The sequence below is a fragment of the Camponotus vicinus genome, unplaced genomic scaffold (genome assembly GCF_025532165.1).
Source record: "Camponotus vicinus isolate PSW18456_S1 unplaced genomic scaffold, iyCamVici1.0 SCAF_13, whole genome shotgun sequence".
Taxonomy (NCBI): domain Eukaryota; kingdom Metazoa; phylum Arthropoda; class Insecta; order Hymenoptera; family Formicidae; genus Camponotus; species Camponotus vicinus.
This window is the reverse complement of record NW_028141949.1, coordinates 4,673,086-4,699,896: the sequence shown is the minus strand read 5'-3', so window position 1 is coordinate 4,699,896 and position 26,811 is coordinate 4,673,086. Positions and strand designations below refer to the sequence as shown.

Below are 26,811 nucleotides of genomic sequence, written 5' to 3'. Positions count from 1 at the left end.
AGGGCGTGTGACGTAGTACATTCTTGACGCGTGACGTATATATTCTTGACGCGCAATGATGCCAGAATGCCCACTCTAACCACACACAACCATGAATGGAGGGGGTAACGGACACATGAATCGCTCATATGATCATTACCCCCTTCACTCACGGTTGCGTGTTGCTAGAGTGGGTATTCCGGCATCACTGTAGCGCGTATTATTCACAGTCGATGTTTGACCTTCTGCGTGTTAAGTCGATATCGCTCGTTTAAATAATAACTAGAATTCATTCGCGTATAATAATTTCACGCAAATGATAATGTAAAATGCTGAAATTATGACGATTAAATTTGCTCGTGGACGCGTTGATAATTATTGCGATCATCGAAATCTTATTGATTAAACATTTGATCCATCCAATTAGATATTAAGGGAGAATTATACGGATCAGCTAAAAGTTAAAAGTTAATAAATCTAAAGCATCTCTAGATTCATGAATTTGATATTGCGCAAAACACTTTTTAAAATATAATTAAATACCAAAATCGTAAATATTGTCTTATATATCGAACTAACTTTTTTATAGTGACTATACTATGATTTTAACCATACAAATTATACAAATTATAAATTATACAAATTATAAAGATTTCTGAAAATAAAAATTTTAATTCAATAAGGCAAATCTTTACTTTAATACATAAATTAATTATTAATTTTATATTTTAAAAGACTGAGTGCTTTATGCAAGGTCAAATTCATTCATTCAATTTCGAAATGTATTAGATTTGTTACTCTTGACGTAGTAGTCATCCACAGTCCTTTCTTAAGCTAAACATTTATCTTACATTTACGTATGTTCTTTATGTAATTTTTATGCAATTACGTGCGTAATATTTGAATTATGAAATTATAGAAATCGTGTTGTTTTTTTTCTAGTCGTAAATTTTTCATCTGCATCGTGATGAGAATATCGTGTCGCGAAGTGTGTGTGCAAAGTGCCAAAGTGCCAAAGTGCCAAAGTGAAGGAAGCTATGGAGGATACATGTCTCAGAAATGCAGTAACAGCGCACATCAAAAATGGTGAGTTTCAACATTTATTATATTTTTAATGTTTGTGAATTATATCCAGTTGTGAATTATATTCAGTTCAGAGATGATGGCTATTTTAGTTAACATTAGCTTGCAATAAACAGATTAACGATTTGAAAAACTGAATGAATGATGTTAAAAAATAATAGATAAGATCGTGCATTTTTAAAATTATAGTTATCTGCTATTTTTAATTGTGTATTATGGAGATTTTCATTATCAAAGATCATTTATTAATTAATGACTGTGTGAATTTATTTATTATACCATCTCGAATTCAACGAAATGTCAATGAAATTCCATCAGGGGGACCCGATCAACCGAGAACTTTTCGTCTCGGTATATCATAAAGTGTGCCACATGACGCAAATAACAGGGCCTCTCGTTGGCGGGAAAGTTGTCGCTTCGCAAAGATATTCGACCAACGATTGACCGAATATATACGAGAAGGGTGACGCGAAAAATACCGTCGATGGCGCGTTATACGTGCGCACGCGTGTGCAGATTGGCTTACTTTTTCGTCGAGAGATCTCGAGGATCGAGAGATCCCGCGGTCCACGATCCGCGAACACACGCGAGTCAGCCTTTAAGCGTCAGTTGGCCAGCGAATGGCATTAAAACCGCCTGTCGCGGCTTCAGGAATAGCAAAAAACGCCAGATAATCGCTGCTGCAAAACCGGAATTTTCAAAATCCGCGACATCTTTCGGCTGTAGAGCCGTGAAATATTAATTATTTAAGAGGAAACTCATCGGTAACGTGATGTTACGTGATTGCTGCGTGATCGAGACGTGATTACCGCGTGATGATGTCAAATTGAGTTGACAAAAGAATACGCCTTTGTGTGTTGAAAATAAATTGTAAAGCCTCTCAAAGTTCTTACGCTATTGAATCACGCGTCAAAGTTCAATTAATGCACATGATGATATTTATTATTCATATAAAGTGAATTATGAAGATTTCGATAGATGTCGTTTAATCCACTTCCTCAAGAATTTGAAGAATTTGCTCTCAAAATCACGAAGAAACAAATTCGATCAAAATCTGCTTGAAAATTTCTTTCGTTATTTATATATATTTTTTTTTTTTTACAAGATATAGTGTTCAAAGCGGCTTAATTCAAAATTTAGATAATCAATTATTATAAAATAAATATACCTTTTTAAAATATTTTGTTCAGTTATTTATATTTTATTTTTTACAAGATGTAATATGATTATAAATTTAAGAGATGATTGGAGATGGAAATTAAAATTATTATTCTATTATATATTTAAATATTCTATTATCTAAATATTATTATTCTATTATTTAATCGTTAATCTGTTAAATGCATCATTTTTGTTAAGGAAATATGAGATTTCAAACAGATATAATATATAATTGTTGAAATAATTATTTTTCTTTTTGTTTATCCAACTATTTAAAGGTAATTCTCGTATATTTGTGCAGCTGCGAAATAGCGCGGATCGTAGATCGCTTAATGCGCTGGCATTGTTATTTATTATGCGGTTTGCAGGAACACGACGAAACGTGCAAATACAGTCGCGAGAAAATGCATGACAAAACAACCCTAATCGCGTCAACGCGGGTAGCGCGCGGAATTTTCGATGCTACCCCGTCGTGCTACTCAGGCGGTTAAATTAATACTGACGCGCGAAATGAGCCTTAATAGCGTCACGCGTGATTGCGATGTCGGGATAATGCGCGAATTATCTCCGGTCCACGCTTCATCGGTGTTTAATTCGCGATTCTTTTGCGAAGAAATATTGTGGCAACGGTATTGTGGCAACGTGCATTATATGACTTCCTTCCGAAAAACACACATTTAATCTCATGTATACTTACATTTCTTCAAGAAAGAATCAGGAATTATTTTGTGATATTTGTTAATTTGTCGCAATTTTGGAACGTTGTATATAATATTGTTTAAACGTTTTATATAAATTCGATTCAATATATATCTTTTGTAAATATTTTTACTATAACTGATTCTTTTTCAATTGTGCAGGAGAGAGAATAATTTCGCAATGTAATGTTTAACACATTGTTGACGGTATATTGTGGAATCAATCGAGCCTTAGTTCCCGCGCATTTTATTATTTTATTTTATTTTTTATTTTATTTGATTATTACTTACGCAATAACGGTCTTGCACGCACAAGATGTAATTTGTTGCGTCGCTTCTTCGATACTGAAATGCCGATTCACGTCTCCCGTCGTCTGCGCTTGAGCAATGAAAGACGCCGATTCACGTTTCCCGTCAACAATGTGTTAATAATTAATCTGATTTACAAGATGATATCGAAAGAAAACGCAAATGAGAAGGGTATGCTACATTTACGTCATCCAAAGAAACGGTTGTTCGATGCAGGACTTGATCATTAATCTCTTGCTGTCGCAAACGCGATTGCGTTACATGTTGTAATATATGACGTAAAATCGACACGCGATATACAAAACCGTGTGCATATCGTAGCGCTCAATTTCACTTGTTGTTACCTGGTCGTACTTGTTACACCTCATTAGTCGTATACATTCATCTTTCTTATTTGCTTGCCGGATTTGTGCAATGTACACTCTACGAACGTAATATATTGCGATGGATCAATTTATTTCTTATTTCGAGATATTGAAGCGCGCAGCAATTCATACATAGATTCAAAAAATATCTCTAAAGATGTCTTCTTATTGAATTAAAAATATTTAATTCTCTAGAAATTATTTCATCAATTTTTAAATAGATATTAATATTGTTTAATGTAGTGATTCAATAATTTAAAAATCTGATATTTCCATATAAATACCATGGTTGATCAGCATAGATTTTATACATTTCGGTGAACTTACGGCAAGATATGTATTTTTACGCGCGAAGTCCCTAACCGATCCAACGTGCGCGAACGTTTATATAGTTATGTAAATCTTCACGGTTTGCCCTTAAAATTCCAAGTTTTGAGGCTTTTTTTTTACTTGGTCGCCCTCGCCGAGTTTGAGGTACAAACTTTTTCGTGCTTTTACTCAACCGACAGGTTTGCCGCAGTTTGCGAATTTCGTCGTATCGCCGAAGTTGGCGACTCTTTGTTGTTCTTCTATTTTCATCCTTTTTTTCGTGCATCATTGTCGTTGGATAATATTTAAAATTTGTATCATTTTTTTACGCGATCTCATCAAATATTATCGTATTTCTGTAGAGTCTCCTTAAATTTTCCGATAAAATTTGAAGAATTTGGGGGAGGGTATTATATTATTTTAATTTGAAAAAATGTTTACAAATTAAATCTCTCTCTTCCTCTCTCTTTTTATGTGTTCTTTAAAACTTTTATAGCTGTTAAGTAATTATTATAAATAACTTAAAATAATATAAATAACTTATAATTAAAAATAATATAAATAACTTATTTATAAACTATTATTTACAAGTAATTTAATAACAAGCGTTTATAAATAATTGAACAACAAATTATTCTCCTGACTTTTCATCGGTTAGTGGCACAGCCGATATGCGTCTGCGGTATATCTCGCATATATACGTATGTGTATAAATAAACGGCATATTTTTATTACATCGCATTCGTATGTATAATGCATCTAAGATGCGAGTGCCATTCTTTGCGCGAATGCGGTATTCTCGCGCGCGGAATTGCATGCAGATGCACATCCTTTTCTCCGACACACCCCGCGGTGAGCGCAAAAATAATGTGCATATGCCGGAGTGCGCCTGCGCCAGCCCGCATTATGCCGAATCCACTTCCGTTTTCTTCTCGTAATCTTCGTCGCGCGCGTAACGCTCCAGTCACGTTCGCTGTTTTTACGACTGCGGCGTTTTGCGTTTTGCCCAAGTAGCATATTTCGGTTTCTCACACAAGAAACAATCGCGATATAAGCGTATACTAGCAGATGGTGTAGCGAAGATACGTATGAGAACGTCCGCAATAAGTCGAGATGATTTATTTACAACGTGCCGAATAATATGCAATGCCATTTTCATTGTTGAATAATCTCTTGAAGCTTAATTCAAATCTCCGTATTATAAACTCAGATTTTGCTCACGTTTAATAAATAATGTTGCAATATTTTAAATTTAAAAAATGTATTTATAAAAAAGTATTTTTTTGTACTTTATAAGATTCATTTATTACAAAATCACACTTTTTTTTTTTAATTTTTTTGGTTTAATTTGTTATTGATAAATTGATATGTTATTTTAAGTATCTCATATATTGCAGCATGTTCATTTTTTTTAATCTTATGCAATCGATACTATTTTACTTTTTATCGTATTGCTGTCTCAACGAAAATTGGAATATAACGTGAGATATCAAAAAGAAATCTCGCCGTAAAAGATCCTTTTTTAACTTAATGTGGCAGAATAATAGAGACCGCGTAACCGAGTTTAGTAACATCATCACGTACACATGATTACACATGGATTTTTATCGGTTTCGATCTCATTTACGGTGGTTTTTACGAACACTTGTGATTTTCCAGAAATTGCATTTACTTAAATTTTTATTTGAGTAAAAAGATTAAATCTCTCTTTTATGCATTTTCTGATATTGTTCTCAAAATAAGTTTCTGCGAATTAAATAATAGAAATAAAGAGAGACAGAAATTTAAATATTTATATATCACGTACTTTTTATATAATTTAACTAAAAAATAAATAATACATAGAATTATTTTAAATCTCATTTAGGAAGTAAGCGCGAAGTAAGGTTTTGGATAAAGGATAAAGAAATGTAAGATTGGTGCATTTACATGATATTCGAAGTCGTATTTAATTCGTCCATTTTATTTAATATGCTATATCGTAATAATCTTCCTAAGAGAATGAGGATTATAAATCAATCGGTAAATCACAGCTATTTCGACGTGACATAAATCTAGGTGAATCTATGTAAAGACGAGCGAATGATATAATTTATCGGAGAAATATATACGGATATAAATCGTATGAATGCGTCGAAAAAAGTAATACATGTATCACAGTAAACATAGTAATAGGTAGGTACTTACTCAAATGTGTCGAGAAGAAGCTAGAAAAAAAAGAGTGCTGTACCTTATATAATCATAATATCGATATAAGATGTACGCTGTCGTGTATTAACTTCATCGCTGGATTCGTCGGTTTAGCAAAAACGTATGGTCTAACCTATAAAATATATCCAATGATATACAATATATATATATATATGTACGCGTGAAACACTTCGACAACTTACAGTGGCAATTATTGCAATATATATAATATATATATGTATATCTATATTTCTTCTTCATATTTATTTATATATATATATATATATATAATCTTTGAATTTTTTCTCTTTTTTCGTCAATATATTCATCTTACAATTAATGTTACTTACATAAACGTATATAAACGTCCACGCGTTTCTGTGCATTACATTTTAAACATCTAACTGCCTCGCAGGCACACCGGCACGCATATGCACATTGCACGCATAGAGTATTCGCGCATTAACACACGCGGTCGAATTTTCTCTTCTCCCCAGGGATCCTCATATTATCCTCATTATATATGTTTACATCGCACGAAGAATATTTATATCATTCTCGTCTTTTCGCACCATGGTGTATGGTCAATTATCCTAATCGCCGACCACGCTTCGAAATATTTAATTGAGTATTCTCTCCGCATTTCGAGATCGCCTCTCTTATTTGCGTACATACATACATGCAAGATGTCCCATCGCTGTCTTCCTCTTTCTCTCGTATCTTTTTAATAGGACATATCTCACAGGATATTTTAAATTATTAACAGTTTTGTGTGTGAGATATCAAATTTAGAGAGTTTTATTCGAAATAGAGATATTTCGATATGGAATCAATTTTTGATCAAACCTTTTATCCAATTTTTGCTGAGAGAAAAAATATACTTCACAAATTTAATCGAAAAATTTTTTTGTAAATAGATGCGATGGAATATCTTATGCACATCTTGTGCATCATGTACGAGGGTAATTCAATAAACAAGATAACAAAAGATATGCATACAATTGCTAATATTACCTTATTTATTGAATTACTCTAGTATCTTAACTATTATTATTTATATCTTTCATCGTGATCACTATAGTATCCCTAGTACAATTTTTATTTAAGTTGCCATAAATCTCAATAATGCATCCGTGAGCTTAAAAATACGAAATGCGATAAGTAGAAGGTGGATTCGTTCGCGTTGGATTTTTAACAAATTTGACAGATTTTACATAGTTTATATTCTCTTCATAGTTTCAATAATTCTACGTAATCGGCCGAAATCATTCGATCGATTTAAACTTACCACGGAGAACAAGTTAGTAAAATTTGATGTAGTTTTGATTATCTGGAAGAAAGTAGAAAGAGAAACGTTAATTTCATTTTATTAGAGAAGAGAAAGAGGGAGAGAAGAAGAGAGAGAAAGTCGTCTCGTTCTTCGGATAGCTGACAATTCTTAATGCAACGGAGAATAATTGGGGACCTCGAGTTTTCAAGGAAGTTTAATCCAACTCGATCGTAATCCCGCGACCCTTCCTAGTGAACCTTCGCGATCCACGATTACATCGAATGAATACGCTACACGTGCTAACGAGATTCGATTGTGGCTCGCGAGGGTGCTTTCTTATAATTACAGGGAGATTAACACTTGAATTAATTAAATTAATACTTTATCGATTTACATGTTAAACGCTGTTAATCGCTAGAGGGGCTCTTTGTTTCCTACCTAATGCTCTCGTAGACCGGCAGCGTATGTCTGCTATTTTATGTGTGCTATGTGTACTTGTGTTGGTGCGCACGTGTAATTACACAATTATATTGTGTATATCCGCAGGGTGCTCGTGTGATATTATGATCTGCAGACGATGGATAACTCGATCGTTATCAAAACTAAACTTATGCAATTTAAATACGCAAAAATACACAAAGTTGCAAAAATACGTGCCCCTTATTGAACTTCTTAAGGCCGTCGTACTTTGTATTGCGATCGTGAGATTTGTGTGCGATCGAATAACGAAAAGAAACGAGAAAACATGTGAAGTAAAGAAAGAAAGAGAGAGAAAGAGAGAGAGCGCATTCCGAATACGCGAGCTTTTCGCGAGGTTTCGGCGCTTGTCGGTCCATAAAATCGAAGTATCGATCGCACCCATACAAAAGGCTATGCTCTTCGATCCACGATTTTATCGGATTCGCTGACACGCTCGGATGAAACTCGGCGAATAGAAGGAATGTTTACGACTGTTAACCCTCGAACGGCATGTGAGGCATATGTAGATCTACGAAAATGGCTTCGTATTTATTCTCTCTTTTTCTTTAAAGGAGATTGATTTTAATAAGAGATCCAGCATTCTCTTTTTTAGATTTAGATACATTAATGTGATCTGTGAGCTGATTAGAAGATAAGAGTATTAAAACGCGGATTTTTTTGTTAAAATTATCTTAAAAATTTTCCAAAATACTTTCCCAATACATGTTCCCGAACAATGGCAGTGGCAATGTTTATTTAAATTGCAAAAATGGCAGTTTTCTTTACTAAGATTATTTTATAATCATGATAGATTTCAGCTATACATTCTGTGTATTCTTTTTATTTGTAGAAGAAAGAAATAAAGAAATATTTGAGAAATGTGGGAAACCGAAGAATGTTAGAATATTTTGAATTGAAATGGCAGTGTTCAAGATATAAATTTTGCACGAGTTCGTATATTTAATTGATGACAAACAAAGAAAATAAATCGTAAATTTCCTGGGAAATATTGTTTTGAGCTTTGCTTCATCCGTAAAAATAAGATTCAACAATACACGAAGAGAGATAAAGTTTCCTCGAGGAATCCAGTAAAGGATTCTACGACGAGACGCAAATTTGCGGGATCCAAGTGGGATTTCGAGGACATTCTTCGGTTGAAGTCTCGCACGTCTTTGAATTTTGGTGCTCGACAGACTGTAAAATTGAAATATCGATCTGTGCTATCAAAATACCTTCGCAGATAAATTTTGCAGTTTTTTATTGTCTATATTAAAATCTTCTTTCCTTTCCAATCACAGAATTTTGAAAAGATTATTCTTGTTTATTAAATCCTTATTTATTCAAATAATTATAATTGAAACGCTAGTTTTGAATTTATATGGTATTAATTATATAATTTTTTTTAACGAGAAATATATATAAATAAATTATTATTATTAAATATGTGATAAATTTTATATATGAGTAACGAAGTTTTGATTGAGAAACAATTTTGTCACAAAAATACAAAAATTTTCACACAAGAATTTTTAAGAGAGTAGCTTTGTCGAAATGGAAATCATTTACCGCGTTTAAGTTTACTAGAAATTTATTGAAGTCTTTCTAAAGAATGCGAAGGAAGGAATCTAACCGGCAAAGAGGATTCTCGAATCTGCCTCCGGCTTTCGCGATTCGACGGGTCGTAAAATTGGGATATCGATCGATCGACGAACAAAGAAAATTTTTACTACTGTCGATTTAGGCATTCACTTGAGACCAGCTGCGTTTTGCGACACCAATAACGTTAAGCAAATATAGATAACTTTCGATGGTGTAACTTATGCTCGCGATTGGTCGATACTGTTTAAACAATATCATATAATTTTATTGAGAAATGTTACTGGAGAATTATTACGTTCGAATTATTTGCATTTTCCAAGTAAAAATTAATAAAATATCCATGCGAAATTATTCGTTGGAAATAAAGGATAATGTTTTGTACAGGAGGAAATAATATCGTGTGTGCAATTAAATTAATTTAATTAGGAAAATAAATTTTACGGTAATATAACACTTAATATTTGCTTTGATATACATGTGTATATAAATTGCGTAAATCATCATGAGAGTATATAAATTGCTTAATTGGAGAAATTAACCGTAGCGATATCGAATTAGTAGCAAATTTTCCCTGATGTCTAAATTGTAAAATTGTAAAAAAATAATAATTGCATAAATGCGATAATGGCTATGAAATTAAATGATGCTTTAATCGAAATCCGAACGTTTCGAACTGCTTTTATTCCAAACTTGAGCTGTATTGACAAATGGTTTGTCATTAAAGCGTCGTACGAGTGCGATAAATCTATATATACTCATTTTATCTTCAATATATCTTTACTTGATTCATTTGAGAGTAACTGTTGGATGTAAACTTCTCGTATGAATGTTATAAATCTATAAAATTAGTTTATTGTGAATATGTTAAGAAATAAAAAAAACATCTTCGAAAAATGTGCTTTTCCTCCATTTTAAAATTATATACATATACATTTTTCGAAAATGTTTTTTATATTTTCTCATGTCATGAGAATGCTGTGTATCATCATCTTTTATGATTCTTTCGTCGCGCGTATAAATACGTCCGATATGCGGAAAAAATGATACAAGAGAGAAAAGTATTGTTGGTACTTTCATCGGGAATGGATGGCTTTGGATAGATGCGCCGAAATGTTTTACGGATGGATTCCACATAAATGTTACGCATACAGGTACAATGATTCTGTTGAATATAACGTCGGAAGCGATGTTTATGCGCGCGGTAGAGCGTGTCTCTCTCTCGTGAACTCTCGTAAATTATTACAGCCAATAAATAACGCTCGGGTCGATGAGCGATAGCGATCAAAAGGAAACCGTCTCGTGATATATGCGTATTCTGCGCACTCTGCGGGTTGGTGGCTCCTTCCATCTCTTAATCCAGCCGTACGTGCACGCATCGGTATGTGTATGTGCGATGTGTCGTGTATGTTAAGCACGTGTTAACGTGTATGTCGGTGTTGTGATATGTGCGGCGAGGCCAGTCGCGTTAATTCTCAAGTTTTCACTCGTACACGCGCTTCAGCATCTATTTATTTCCATTAAATACTCGCTCTCTTCGAAAGTCGGCCATTTTCGGTATTCACGATATTATTTATAATATAATAATTTTTGCATTTATCAACTAAACATGGCCAACAAACGGAATTGATTCAATAATTTAAGAATTAAAGAAAAGAATTAAATGCACTCTCTACTTATTTTATCATTGAACTTTTTACGAATTTAGATAATGAATCAATCGTGATATAATTCTATAAATTTAATGAAAAAAAAGTTATTCACAGCGAGATAAAGAATTTATATAGTCGACACTTTCCAGAAGCAAGAGAGAAAAATTAAAGATGGAAGTGACCACTTTGGAAGACAGACGAGTCATATCTTAGATACTATAATATCACACCTACTTTCATTCTTGAAGTCAAACTTCGCGTCTCCGCCTGGATCACACATAATGTTTCTCCCTGTTCGTCCTGTTGCATTTTTTCTCCTTCGCTTCTTCGCGCGAACTTTGTTTCACTTTCTGTGTCCTGCACTTGCTCTCTCACTCGCATTCTCTTACTTTCCTGTCACGCTTGCTCTTCTTTTTATAGCGTCAAATGGACCGCCTCTCTCGCAGAAACCTCTCTTAGGATTTTCTTCTTTTCTTCGTGTTCGTACGCCCGTGCTCGCTTCTCGCGACCAAACGCTTTGTGCCGTCAGCGACGAAACACATGAAACTGCAACGGTCGAGCTAGATCCGGCGAAGTGAAAATCCGTCGGATTCGTCGGACGATCGTACGTGACGCGTTCAAAGATAGCCGAATATTTCGCGCAATTGGGTATCCAAGGAAAATGTTATGCAATTTTATGACCGTATAAAAATATTGTTCTTTCGAAATAACAATTACGCATATTAAAAAATAACTTTATTCGCAGATGGAAAATATAATATATGCGTGGCTGACTAAATTTGTAAAAAAGTTCCGAAAAGAAAAATTCCACTGATTTGTTAATTAAAAATTTTCCGCTGAATGAATTTTGCGCCGGCATTAAAATATTGATGTACTAATTTTAAATTCGACATTATATGTTTTCATTACGGCAGAGCTACAGTTGAATTTTCGTTGCTATTGAATCATTATTCACGTCGTACCAATGGCGTACAAATTGTTTTCGTCGAAATAATCGAGAATTTAAACTTTTACATGATCCCGTATAACGGAGAGAGGCTCTTTTTCGATAAAATTATTCGTATCTCTATAAATGCAACCATGCGCTCGCGAGATATCCGAATTATTAATCTTGTTTTTGTTTGTACCTCAGCGTAGTGAATCCATTTATTGATTTATACGTAATTCGCAGGCGTGTTTCGTAATTGTGTGGCGACTTATATGCGTTTCGGTAGTTAATCTCACGCGTGTCGTAAAACGGAATTTGCACGCGTTGCACCAGAATTTATATCTCCGCGGTTCAACGTGCATGCTATATGAAGTACGTACAGTTAGTTCTATCTAAACCCCATGACGGTAATTGTCGGAGTAAAGTAGAATGAACTCTATTATGAAAATGGAGTAAAATACGAATTAAAAATGACTTTCCAAATTTGCGCATTAAATTTTATTTATAAGTCTCGAGAACTTAAAACTTCCTGACAAATATAAGAGAAATTAAGAATTGTATAAATCTGAAAACTTAAATTGTCGAGGTATCATTGATCGTTATTATTATTCGATAACTTTGCGCTCGCTCTATCTGACTCGCGACATTTACTATTAGCAGTAAAACTTAAAACTCAAATGAAAAGCTAATGACGACTATGGACCATAATCAAAGAGAACTTTAAAGAGTCTTCCAGATCTGGAACTCGTTAAAAGGATTGAGAGTTAAATATGATAAGGAGAAATCGAAGAGAGAGGAACCGCCAAGGAAAATTATGGGGTAACTTTTGGTTGAGCGGCCTAATGGGAAATACTGAGTTAGGAAGTCGCGTAAAATATGTAAGGATGCTCATGCAACAAATTTTCTTTCTTTAAAATTAACGTCGCAGTTATATCGATTCCGAATGATCCCCCGATTCTTTTTACGAATCGATATAAATCAAATAAAACAATAATTAATATAACAATATAAAATAAGATAATAATAATTAATGTGTAGTAATATTTTTAAACTAATTAAATAATTAATCAGAATTTATTCTTCTATTACGATCGCCTTATCTCAACGAGATTTTCATCTTCCATGTATTTCTTCTAAAGAATTTATCAATGATAGTGAATCGTCGCAGGGCACATCTGTTTAGATCGAGAGCGAGCCGGTCGATCGATTAATCGCCGATCATCGAGTGTATCGTCGCTTAATAACTAAGCCTAATTTTTATATACGTAAGGATCGGACAACTGACACTGAACCCGTCGCGCGTTCCTGAAGCGATCGCGCGCGCGCTGTAACGTGATTTCCGTTCGTGGAGGCCGACTCACGCGAGAAGAAAACCGGTAGGTCACGTCGTGAGCAGAACGAGGGCGAGGATCGCCGTCAGCAATTTGGCTAGGAGGCCGGTACGGATGCTGCGCGCGGCCGCATGCATATCACCTGCGCTGAGCCTCTGATTGTTTACGTATGCCATATGCACCATGCGCTCGGTCTCGTACTTGCGTGAGCCCACCTCGGCGATGCATTTGATCTTCACTAGTTTGCCGTCGCCTTTGAAGTGTTCGTGTTCGGTCTCCAAACTTAGCCCCAGAGTGTTCGGGATTGCCCCGCTGTTTGTGGGTGCCATCGGTGCATACTGGATAGTGTTATCGGGTGGTACCTGTAAATGAATACAAAACGACTTAGTGGTGAATTGTTGGCGATTTATCAAAATTAGACTACTCGAAAAAACTTGAAACTTTTTCTTTGTGCAAATAACGCAGGTAAATGATTTTGAATAATTGAACGTTCTTGTGTAACATGGATATTAATTTCGCGAAAGTAATCATCAGGGTGTAAAGCTATTATTTCGATAAGAATCTGATCAAGTTTATTTAGCAAAAATGGTTATATTTATTGCTAGAGAATCTAGCTAGTTCACCATTATAGCTGATTGTAATCTAGTTTTGTCCACCATTAAAATATGATTATAATCGAAGCAATGTTATCAGTTTCGGATTAGATAATCCGATAATCATTTAATTATAGCACATAGATAATTCAGATTAAATAATCCGATAATCATTTAACTATATAACACATGGATTAACATATATTATCTTTCTATATATATTCTCTCTATTATATTATTCTTTTTATCTATAAATGATTCATTATAAAAGAAAATATAATTCTAGAATAAAAAATCCTTAATAACATTAATTTATATAGCGAAAAATTTTTCTGTATATTTAGCCATATAATTATATTGAGAAGAAAGAGATTAAAAATTAATTCGGAATTGTTACAATCCGTTTTAATTATTTTCTCTTACGTATTTGCGCGATTTCTCGATAGCTTTTAATTCAAATATTCTCTTATATATTAGAGGTCGCTTTATGTGCCTTAAATATACACGCGTGTTGGTAACAAGAGGAAAATTTTGTTGAAAGTCGACACACAGCGAATCGTTTGTTACGTGTCGGATTACAAGAAAAGAAAAGCCGCGACTGGACGCGAGTGAGAAACGAGTTTGCTGAAATTTTTGTCTCGCTATTAAAGGCGAGTCTCAGGTGGAGACGGTGAGAAAAATCGAGCTACGTCCGCTTTAATTTCTGACGGTGGGAATAAAATTCGCGTGTCAGATCATTTCTCGTTCCGTTAACCGAATTTTTTCGGCCATTATTTGCGACTTCCTATTTTACACGGCGCATTGTTCCTCGCAGCGGACCGTCGACCATTGTGTGCGATGCGAAAAAAATGATTGTTCGAAAATTTCGTTTTTGTTTCGCGTTTTCCGACATGCGTAGTGTCGCAGAAAATCTCATACCTTAATTTTGTAGCAATTAACGTCGAGTAATTGGATCTTGGATCAAGACTCTAAAAGACACAAAGTTTCTTATTAATCTATAATGAGTAATAAAAGTTCTCTCCTCCTTTCTTATTAACCAATTAAAATATCCCCCTATTTGTGATTTCTTTTCAACTCGGTTGATGAACAAATTTTCGTAATAATTCTAGAAGGCTTTGCGGTAAGTTCACCGCAGTTCATTGTTCCAATACAACGGACAATATTTGTTTAAAGAGAGGAGTTTCGGGAGAACTGTGGACAGATCATAGGATCGTTCGAGTAGTGCGGGTCGTGCATACATATGCAGCGGACGATCAGCGGGCGTTTGGCTTTAAGCGTTCAACGTTAACCATAAGCCGTACTACGAGTCATGTAACTAATCGAACTAGCACACTGGACCGAGCCAAACTATCGTCCTCGCTTTGTGGCGAGGATCGCCGACTCCGAAGTTAAAGCCCCAGTCCATGGAGAACTACTATAGGTAGATAATGCTCGGGTTTGAACCATCTTACTTACCAATAACTTCCGCATACTGAAGTCGAGAATAATGGACGCCGCGTGACTCGAAATTTCCGTATGATGCGGACGGTTGCTGAGCAAACAATCGCGTCGCATTATTACCCCATAAATAGAATGAAAGAAAATTATGTCTGACGATATTTTTAAAATAGGAATATTATACATGCCATCGAGATTGATAGTAACGGAAAGAAAAAAAAAATTGTAGAAATATGCCGAACTGCAAAAGCGTTCACTACTGTTTTTCGCCCTCGTTTCCCCCAAATGTCAGCTGTGCGTTAGATGCACTTTACCGCTCGCATTCATACCGGTCGTTTTGGGTTTATTGATGCATTACAGCGTTTTGTATTTTGCATTTTGCGCAACGTGGCGCATTCGTGAGTCTAATGCGTGATACAGTGAGAATTTTAACAAATGCATGGCAAAGCTGGTTTAATCAAATTTATTAGCCAGTATCCTTTTGATTTATTCGTTATTACGTTTTATTTTACTGTATCTGGCTCTGGCTTTTTGAAAGAAAAATGCATTGCGCGAAATTTCACGAACAACTATGCATATATATCTAGAATATAATTACAATGTGTAACATGCAATTATTAAGAGACACGATAGTGTCTCACGCCAAGTTCACGCGCAGCAGGTATCCCGTATATCTAATCTATACGTGAATCGGACACTTGAGAGTCAGATTATCTCAATAGCTGCTTGAATGGATCAAATTTTTACTAGGCTTAATCAATAGATCAAGAATTTTATTCAGCTTGGGAGCTTCACAAATTTTTCTAATTAATTAAATTAATTTTTTTTTTATTTTTTTGTTTTATATTAATTTTCAGTTTTCAATTTTTAAATAAACTTTTGTTTTTTTAATATTATTATTTTTGGAAATTAAAACAATTATTTTTGGAAATTAAAACAATTATTTTGCATAATAGTATTTTCAATTAAAATATTACTACTTAAATTTGTACATGTTTTTATTCTTAATGAGCGCAATTTTTTATATCGCTATTTTTGTAGATAATACACACAACATTTTTACACAATTGGCGCCCTTTTTTTACCTTTTTTTAAAAAATTTTTAGGGATTATAAATTTTATCTCTATTACTTGTTTTTCTCATATGCGCATTCATATTTTAGAAGTACAGTAGTAATTTGTAAATATTCGTCAGCTTTTTAATAAATTAATAACACAGTCATACTAAACTAATAATAAACAGATTAATTATTATAAGCGCATTCTGATTATACCTGTACATTATTTACAATTTCCATTTTGTTTTATACGCAAAAGTTATCTTTTTTTCAGCGCTAATTACCGCGTTAAATATAGTATCGTTTAATTAAATTCGCATCTGGAGCGCGTTAAAATTTCACCGACATAATTTACGCGCGCGACGTATCGCGGAAAAGTGTGCCGCACTAATTACCCTGATCCTTTCGTCGCGGAAACCGGGCTTAATTTCGGAAGGATGCAATTATTTCCGCGAATCGCATCGCCGACTCCGATTATCGGACGCTGGAACTTCCGCGCTCGAACGAAGACGCCAATAATGTAATTGGCAATAGATCTCAGCGGGACGCGGTGGCGCGGCGGCCTCCATAAACCTTCAGAAGGCATTTATATTATCGGCGACGGCGGTTAATCGTCGGGGTATGCTGGCTGGCGATATTTCAAGGCCGTTGTCGAGACCGCATCGGCGACGATTGGCCGATGTCATATCGGCGTGATTTATGCACGTCCGTACGGATATACCGGAAGATCATTGTTCGTCGTTTGGTCCGGCGCGCTCGCGCATTGTGCTCTGTCTTTTCATCCCGCGAACAGTTCGAACCCCCCCCCCCCCCCCGCACGAACAATGTTTGTCGCGGGCCCGCGGGCCCGACCGTAAGGGCGATTTGCCCGCAATTTCTGAAGGATCCATTGTTCGATCGCCGATCGTGACCGGAATCTCTCGCGGGCGGGCGCGTTCGCGACAATGGGAAACGATTGGGAAATCGTACGTGTGTGTAATATGCATTTCTCGCGTCGCGAGGAAACACTTTCTCGCATACCGAGGATTTCCAGATCGTGATTTCCCAGGTGTGACGTATCCGAAATTATCATATATAATAGGGAGAAAACGGGTAATTTTTTTTTAATATAGGTTTTAATATAGATTTCATCGTTATATTTCATATATACGTATACAGAAATTAAAAATTGTATAATTAATATTTCTTTTTTTATTACTAATTTCTATTAGATTTTTCAAACTATATATCAAACATCTTGATTAAATACCAAAATTAAATATATCGTCACAATTAAAATTAGTATCATATTTTCAATTGGAGAACAATTCAGTACGGTTAATAATAGGGCGAAACAATATTTTATTATTAGAAATATTTTATATACACGATCATATACACATTGCCAAATACTACATGTGACGGTAAAAGAAAAATATAATTTATTCCAATCTCGTTTGTTCGTATTTCTCGCTAGTGTAAACGGCAACTTTCAGTAACAATAAAAGTACACGAGAATAATGAAGCCTGCGGTACTATGTACGCGTGTAATTATATTTTTTGAAATAATTCCTTCCACTCGCCGGCTGGTTAAGAACAGTGTAAATCCTCATTTCCGACGCCAACATTGGTACGCATATTGCACGTGTAAGCGCGTATATTTTTTTAAACAAAGTTTCTTTTGCAAATTATATCTAGAGAAATATTACGCAGTTTAATTATGTACCGTAATTCAGTAACAAAAATTGCGAAATGTTACAACGATGTATGAAATGTAACTCTCTCTCTCTCTCTTTTTCTTTCTGAAAACATTTAGTGTTTAGAAATTATCTTAAATGAAATTAACCATTTTCTCGTTGCTCCTTTAATCTTACTTTTTATTTACGAAATTACGTTTGTGTAATCTTTATAAAATAATATTAGCATAAACTTCTCACTTCTCGTAAACGAAGATTTCCCGTCATATCACTTTACAAGGCTCTGCCTTGGCGTTTACCTCGCGAGGCCCCAAGAAAATAATATAACTCTACCGTGACATCGTTTCGGACGGCTTACATGATACGAGGAAGACAAAGATAGAATTTAAAACAATGGTGGAAAAGGCTGCACCTTGGGATACAGCTTGGCGCTCATGGCCGACGTTAAAACAACGTTTCCGTAATATCTGCTTTAACGGCGCCTCCGGGTTACATTGCATGAATTGCAATGGTGCACGGTTTTCTTTCGGTTGCTTTGTGTGCTCGTGTTTCTTAATGCCAACGTGGCGCTTGCGAAAATAATCTAGACTTTATGAGCACATGCCCGATGGGACTTATGCGCGCGAGTAACAAAGATCATACGTCTGAGAGATATGAATCAAAACTTGAAATGCATCACAATAAAACCTTCATAAAAGATTCATGATAGAATTAATTGCGTAAAATTTAGTGCGAGTCTTTTAACAATTTTTTCAACAATCATTTAAAAAGAAAAAAATGATTAATTTTTTGTATTTTATTTTTCGCAAAGAAAAGTCGAGTAATATTTTTCTTATAATTATTCAATTCCCGTTTACGCGAACAGCCGGGTACAATCGTATGTCGCGATGTTAAAAGGATTATCTGAGATTGATCTTCGCAGGATAATGGCTGCGTTTCGCCGTTTTCATTAAAGCCGGCATTCATTACTGGGGCGCGAGGGAGAGGACGTGGTATCGGGTCGCTCGAGACATTTGTCTCGTAGAAGCGAATAACAATCGCTTCTGAATGGTAATTCGTGGATGCCCTGATATCGTTGATTTACGCAGGGATGGGCGTTATGGTCGTCGCACGATATTGAACCGAATTTACGAGTAACGAGAGTCGCGGAGAGACTCGTGCCCCTTCTAAATCCGCGAATGTCATCTTGTGGCGGCACCGGCGCCATCGTCGTAACGAGCATGCTGCTCTTCTCTCGGCATTTGATGAATTATACATGCCGACTGGCACCTCTCCGGGGCTTTGTCATTCTAATGGGACATCGATGGATTTTTATGGAACGGCACATATCAATGATCCATTTCGATAAGCTTAGAAATTTTTTGATTGGAGAAACGCGCCATTGACAGCCATGATAGATGAATTTGTTAACACGTTGATTTTTTTAAATAAAATTCAACTCGCATATTTCTCGTTTTTTCCTAATATTAGTTTTTGCGGTAGAAGCAAAAAAATAATTAAAATTAATTAATATTAATGAAATAGAGTTTAAATTACTTGAAAATGGCTGATTATTAATATTATATATATAAACTGAGTTGCAAGTGAAACGATCGCATTAATAATCAGCCATTTCTAAGTAATTTAAACTCTATTTCACTAATATTAATTAATTTTAATTATTTTTTGCTTCTGCCGCAAAAACTATTAGAAAAAAACGAGAAATATGTAAATTGAATTTTATTATATATATATGTGTGTGTGTAAGGATATTAGTGGCAGAATTTGTAAGTATCTGATAAGATAAAGTTCCGGCAGAATTTGTAAGTATCTGATAAGATAAAGTTCCTTTTAAAATTTTACGAGACATCTCTTTTTTTTAAGCTACTGATATGGATGAGATTAAGCGCGCAAACCTTTTAGAAGTTCTTTGAGCCACAAACCCTTTTCGTAAGAAGCTAGTAATGAAACGTCCGTTCTCGTTAAGCTAGCTTGGTGGCAAATTCACTTACTGGGTTCCTGGAGAGCTAGAATTGCGCGCAAAATCCAATATAGGTTTTTGTCATCGAAGAGAAAGTACTTTTGTCTCCGACTCGAAAGCGTCGCGGAAAATATTATTCGAAAGATCCGTTAAATTGCAATGTCTAGAAACTGAGCCCCGCTTAATTTTCAAGTATAAATCCACTTTTCAAACCATATCCGTTTTGCTCCTGAAATAGGAATATAATTCTATATATCCATTTTAACAAGACTTTATGCCACTTTGAAACATATAACATAATTATGAGAAAGAAATTGCATCACGAGAGCGCGATACAGCGCGCATTAATTACGAGAGTAGCACAATTGTGTCCCGCGATTGAAATTATCTTCGTCGCGAACGGACAGGGTAAAGTCTCATCGTCGGAAGTCTCTCTTTCGTCGCCTGCGGCTGTTTCGTTTTACAATTACGTTTAAACGTCGACGATTTTTCGCTTTAATACTGCATTCTAATTTTGCGCATCCAGTAGCCCGGAGTCCGCGATTAAACTATTTTGCATGAAATTAAACCTTTCGCTTTTCGTTATCATAACCGACTGATAATTCATTTTCTTTATTATTTAAGGAAAGCATGAAAATAATTTGCTTCTCAGTCTTGCTTCTACTTAATCATTATTAAAATATTTAGGACTTGTAAAATATTATATTGGTTTCGAAATTTTTTTCTAGTCGCTACAATTTCTAAAGAATATTAAATATTACTATGTGTATCATCCTTTTTTGTTTCTTTGCAATTGATAATTTTTCCTAGAAATATTTAAAAGAAATATGTGATAAAGAGAGAATAATATGAATGTGATATAACGGATAATATAAATATCCATTAACAAGAAATTGCGTCTGCTTCGCTGCGAGATTCGTCAGTGTCTCGTAGAAAATTCGCATTCGGACAGACAAGTAGAAGAAACGTAGGGAATGTCGCGGCGGCGCGAGATAAATCTCGTGGCGTTTACAAAGTCGCGCGTCTTGCGAATGCATAAGATATTCGTCCTCTCCATCCTTCGGACTTCCTCTCCCATCTTACGCGACGCCGCTTCTCAAATCGGCGTTGGTGCTTTGTTATCGGCGTGTTTCCTCACGAAACTTTTTCCCCTGCGCAAATTTGCCGACGACAATGCATAGGACATCCTGCCATAGAATTCGCCTGCAGGCTTTGCCTGGAATATCTCTTTTCTTATATCTTTTATCGTCCTTTCTTTCTTTTTTAATGCCAAACTCATCTCTCGCGTGCGTTATCCTGTTCTGCTACCTGTTACCTTTCCGTTCCGTCCATTTCGAGTGTTACGTCTGCTTTTTTCTTTATTTTCTTTGTTATCCCGAAATTATATATCTGAGGAATATTGCGTTCTTTCAAGTTGTTAATACAAAGAAAATGTAATAGATGGAAAGAAAAGACGTTGAGGATATCGGTGTAATAATGTTTGCTTTCGTTATAATCAAGTTTTCTTCATACTGTGATAAATGTTGGTCGAAACAGTAGGATAACATTTTATCTCTCATTTTCGACGTAAATAAAAATGCAATTCCATTTTATTCCGTTTGATTATAAAGCTGCGTCTTTTTTCATTCTGTCATTTATACATTTTGTCTCCATTAGATGCTCGCATTTTCATGCATTGCATTCGTGAAAGATATAGAGAATATATTTTGCATATATATTAAGGCATTGAAATTCAACCGAATAAGGACATAACATATCACAGACACACGTGTGTATCGAAAACATATTACCTTATTTCTCGAATGCTCCTTTATGATGATCAATTTTAACGACTACGGAGCATATCTTTCCAAATCTTTCTAGCCCATTTCCGTTCTTTCTTTCAGACGTATCTGCATACGAAAAATGTATTTGCCTCGCTTTATATCCGTCTTCCGCTCGTGAATAAAAATGCGAATCATTTTTCGCTCGCTTAGTATCGCTCGCGAACTCGCAGGTTCACCGGTAAAATATACGCCAAGTATATCGTCGCCTCCGCCATTTTTTCTGTTTCCTCTGAATAGTCTTTTTGATTATCCACTTTGCAACTTATATTTGTTATTTGCAGTTTCTTCTTTTTACATACTTTTTTCCTCCTTTACTTACTTTTGCATATCAATTTATTTCAGTGCATTCTCAGTCAATCTTATCTTGTTTTCGTATACATTAGCCCCAGTTATTTTTGTCATAAATTTCCTTTTCAAGTTATGTAGCGCGCATTTTATCAGATTATAAATTATTCTGATATAATGTTTTAGATAGAGATTATTATTTTATATATATTTTATTATTTTACAGAGATTGTTACACGATATGTGATATTTTTATTATTTTTTTTAGTTTATATTTTATATTGTTTCATTTTGTTGCATTTCTTTCTTTTAACATTCTTGCTATGCGACTATACTTCTCTTTTAATAAACTTCACTAACTTTTCATAAACTCCACTATGCGGATACATCATCTTTTTTTGCATATATGATCACATCCGCTTTTATTTCCTTCGAACTTCCGTGCTTGTCTCTCGGCTTTCTTCCGTCTTAGCTTCAGTTTCGCACACTTCTAGTCTTTATTTATCTTATGGTGGAGACGCGACGCAACTTTCTCACAGCTTTCGTCCGGTTACTAAATGACGTTGCGAATCGAAGCGCGCGTGACTCTTCCTCGTCGTGTCTCGTTGATTACTCGCTAAAAGTTACCGTGATTCTCTTCCTGAGTCTCGTCCCCAATATCCTACGGTGAGATTTAATTTTCCCTCTTCTCTTGAATAGTCGCTGGCGGTAGCGCACTGTGGTTTCCGCTAAAGATTTGTCTCTCGAGCTTGGCGAGCCCCGTCTTTTCTTCGTCTCAACGAGCTTTTGTCGTGCGGTCGTTCTATCTCATTCGTTTGATCTCGGTATCCTTACAGTTTCCTCCGTAGTCTCTTCTCTCTCTCTGTGTCTGTCTATCTGTCTATCTGTCTCTCTTTCTCTTTTTTATGTTTGCTTCCTTCTTTCCTTCAGTTCTCATCACGTCGGCAGAGATTAAGTGATCGAGTTGGCCTGAACTCAACCTGAATTCAGTCCGAACCTGGATCATTGAAAGTACCATCGAGGATACTATTGCCTCGAATTTGATCAGATTGACTTTAAATATAAAAAAATTTAAATTTTAAATAAAAAATAACAGCGCGCTAGATGTTATAATAAAATTATGTAAAAGAAATCATGATTTTGTTTTTTCGAGAAAAATTAAGACGGACAAACGTGTTTATTATACTTTTCTATACTTTTTCTTCTCGGATCTCTTCCGCTAAGATTTATTCTTAATGATATTATTTCGTGTCTTTGTTACATTGTTCAAAAGATCTTTGTTTCTTTACTGCTTTCGTAATCATGATGCACTAATATTTTTGTGGCGATATTATCGACCCTGCCTTTATATCTAATCTCCTCAACATTGTCGGATCATCTCTTGTTGTCGTCCATTCCGGCACGAGATTCTCTTTTCCTCAAGGTTTTCATTCCAGAAACAGAGATTAAGTGGTGAAACGGCTATGCGGACAATCCGCCGGGTTTCGTGCGTTATTGAGTCTTCATTTCCGTTTTTCTTTTCTCTTTTTTTCTCTTCTACTTGGCTTTCATTTCCTCCGTTCTCTCAATTGCTTTTGTTACCTGTTATAGACTGGCTAGAAAAAATAACGGTCTCTATCCGGCGTTTTTCCGTCGTCTATTCTTGCCACAAACATGTACTTATATTAATCGCAGCATGAATGCGAGAATTAGAATTAAAATCTTTCGCGTTATCAGCATTAAAAACGTTTAGAGAATTTTAAATGCAAGCTTTGTAATTTAATAATTTTTTTATAATTAATGAATGTCCTTTTATAGACCAATGAGTCTAAGTACGAGTATATAAGAATGCTTACGTTATCATACATGTACTGTGTGTTCTTTTAGCGTTGTAATTTATGTCGATAAAAAAAATAATCAAATGATATCCGTTTGTCGGGCAATTTTTTTGGCCGCTTCTTTTTTCCGCGTTCATTTCGCAAATGGTCAAAGTGTCCGTACAACTTCGGCCGCTTCTCTTTCACCTGTTCACGGTTTTTATTGCCACGGCGAAGATTAAGTGGCAGAACGACGGCGACGATCCGTACTTTGTGCATTACCGGGCTCTCCCGCATTCCCTTTTCTCTCTTTCTCTCTCTCTCTTTTCCACTTTCTTTTTTTTATCTCTTCTCTTACCTTTTACTTTCTTAGCATGGGCTTTTACCCTTCTCGTTGCTCTATTCTCTAACCGGAAGAATCAGCCGGAATCTTCTAGTAGTGGAGAGTGCGATAGGCGTACGCGATTTCTCTTGCTTCCCTGCTACACCTCGGATTTTCGTCTCGCGAATCCAAAGCCTGACAAAGCACAATTTTGCGGAAACTTTGTAGACTCGTTATAAAGGACTCGGATTTCCCAAACGCGCGAGACGCATTTTTCTCACGCCCGCATCTTCTACTTTAATGCGATGCTTGATTGTTGCCGTTATTATCTTCGCGTTCTATACATATTGTATAACAATATTTGTTAGCTATTTTTGGTTTACATTACAAATTTTATCAAAACTCTCGTAAGTCTATTGAATATAAGAGGCTTTTCACTCGAAAATCTCACTTTAACCAGATTATAGTAATTCTGTCGATATATTAATAGTTTGATGTTGGAACACTTCCTGTTTTGTTCTTTGTCTGCCATTGAGAGAGAGGAGGAGACGAGATAATCTCGAATATCTTTTATATCAGCTCGTGATGCTACTAATTTGTATATCCAACGAATCGGCCGCATTTCATTGATCGCGATTATATAACGTCGACAACGTTAATTACAACGAAATAACAGATACCATCGTTCCGGTCGATTTCAATCTTGTATTTGAATAATCTGCCGCAATATATATGTCTCACTTTCTCTTCCTCTCTTTCTCTCTTTCTCTCTAATCTCCTCCCTTTAATTGGCCAGATGCGTTTCGCGGAATCTGTTATTAATCGCAGCGTGCGTTAGCGTAGCCTTGCAAACTCAAATGCAAAACTCAAAACTGACATGATCAGAGCGAGACCTGGTGCCGATCAATCAATCACGCCACGCGCTCACGCGTTCCATTCCATTCTCTGATTTTGTGTGGCTCGTATTAATAGTTTTATCTCGCATTTCCCCCTGTCTTTCTCGCGCTTGCTCACGCGTTTTCTCTTTAACTCATTATATCGTTTTCACTGTCTATCTCCTGCCTCTGCATGTTTATTTCCTCTCTCTGAAACACGCATCCGTTGTAGATATGCCTCCTGCGATGTGCGAACACGCGTATATGTTTGATGAGTTGCTTGCCACGACATGACACACTGCATAATTCATTCGCATGCGCCATTTGCGCGATGGTCAGACGGCTTGACATACTGGTTGAATTTTGATTCACAGAGGCCAGAGACTTGATGGGAGAGACACTTCATAGGGATGTCGCCGAATGAAACTCGATATCTAATCCTGCAAACCATGTCGCCGGATTTAGAGTCATCGTCCTTCGAACGATATTTTGCGAAATGCTATCATTACAATAAGAGTGTCATGTGTCATAAACTGTGACAGAATTAGTATCACACAATTGCTATTATTTCGTGAAAAAATCTAAAGAATATATACAAACGTGTTAAATAATTAAATTTTGTAATTTTCTAATTGTGTTTTTAACTCGTAATTTCTCAATTTTGTAATTTTCTAATTCTAAAATTTATTAATCATAATTTTGTTCAGCCGAAAATTTCTCACTAAAGAAATTTTAATAAGAAAGAATATTTATAATATATTGGCAACTATCATATGTGTAAGATTAGATTTTTTCACCAATAAAACGACGTTTTTTTGACGCGACACTAGGTACGTAAATCAATCGGAGGCGAAATTTTTGAACCCAATAAAATCTCGATGTGTCTCGCGCGAACGTACATTCGAGATCAGCGATTTATCCGGTTCTTTGCGATCGCGTCGAGGGAGATCAATTTTTATTCGAAGAGGAGATGCACGAGACAGAGAACTGAAGTATGGATAGAGAAATGGAGAAAGATGAGCGCGGGCGAGGGGGTTTATGGTACTTTGCGAGCTCGTGCTCGATCGATGGTGCTTTAAAGCTTATAAATCCGCGGCGGCAGTCGGCCAGCTTCGTTTTATCGTCGATTTTAAATGTAAGTGCCTGCTGTACGCGTTTCACACAAACACGAGTCTCGTCTATCCCGAGGCTGAATGTTGCTCGTCGATCTCTTGATCCCGCTTGGAATCTTTACCTGAAATCTCTCGAACGCAACGCGCATTTTTCCCTTCCGTGACCTCGGTCCGTGTGCAATATGACGGATGCGATAATAGTTTGCACGAGTCAACGCGAGCGCGACTAAAATTGTAATTATGACATTTATTGCGCGCGACAACAATCTCGTGGCGTGTCGAAACATTGTTAAATTTTTATGTGACACGTTATTCGAATCGCGAAGACATTTCGATAACGTGTTTGAGCGCAAATTAATCGTTCACCGCGAGACGAATTATGTGTTTGTAACATTTTATATTTCTCTTTCATTTTTTTTAATATACTAGCGAGAATTAGTAGGCATTTCCTTCAATTTTTAAAGACGTACGGATTGCTAAGTGCAAATTACGCGTATACGCCCCAGCGCGATAAAAGCTCTCGTAAATTATAAGCTCGACA

At 35.6% G+C, this 26,811-nt stretch overlaps 2 protein-coding genes across 6 annotated transcripts in view; one reads left to right on the top strand and one right to left on the bottom strand.

Moving 5' to 3' along the window:
- Positions 1–26,811, top strand: part of LOC145964652 (uncharacterized) — a 167,997-nt gene that overhangs the window by 42,355 nt on the left and 98,831 nt on the right. The window contains exon 3 of one of the 3 annotated variants that reach the window (XM_083087653.1): positions 922–1,065. The exons of the other annotated variants lie outside the window; for them this stretch is intronic. Within the exon in view, the coding sequence (XP_082943779.1) occupies positions 1,017–1,065 (49 nt within the window). The 5' untranslated portion in view covers positions 922–1,016. The remainder of the gene's footprint in view (positions 1–921; positions 1,066–26,811) is intronic. 3 annotated transcript variants of the gene reach the window in all.
- The window catches only part of LOC145964650 (V-set and immunoglobulin domain-containing protein 2-like), a 211,853-nt gene continuing 190,899 nt past the window's right edge, over positions 5,858–26,811 (bottom strand). For all 3 annotated transcript variants that reach the window (XM_083087645.1, XM_083087646.1, XM_083087644.1), the window contains one exon: positions 5,858–13,692. In XM_083087645.1, the coding sequence (XP_082943771.1) occupies positions 13,381–13,692 (312 nt within the window). In that variant the 3' untranslated portion in view covers positions 5,858–13,380. The remainder of the gene's footprint in view (positions 13,693–26,811) is intronic.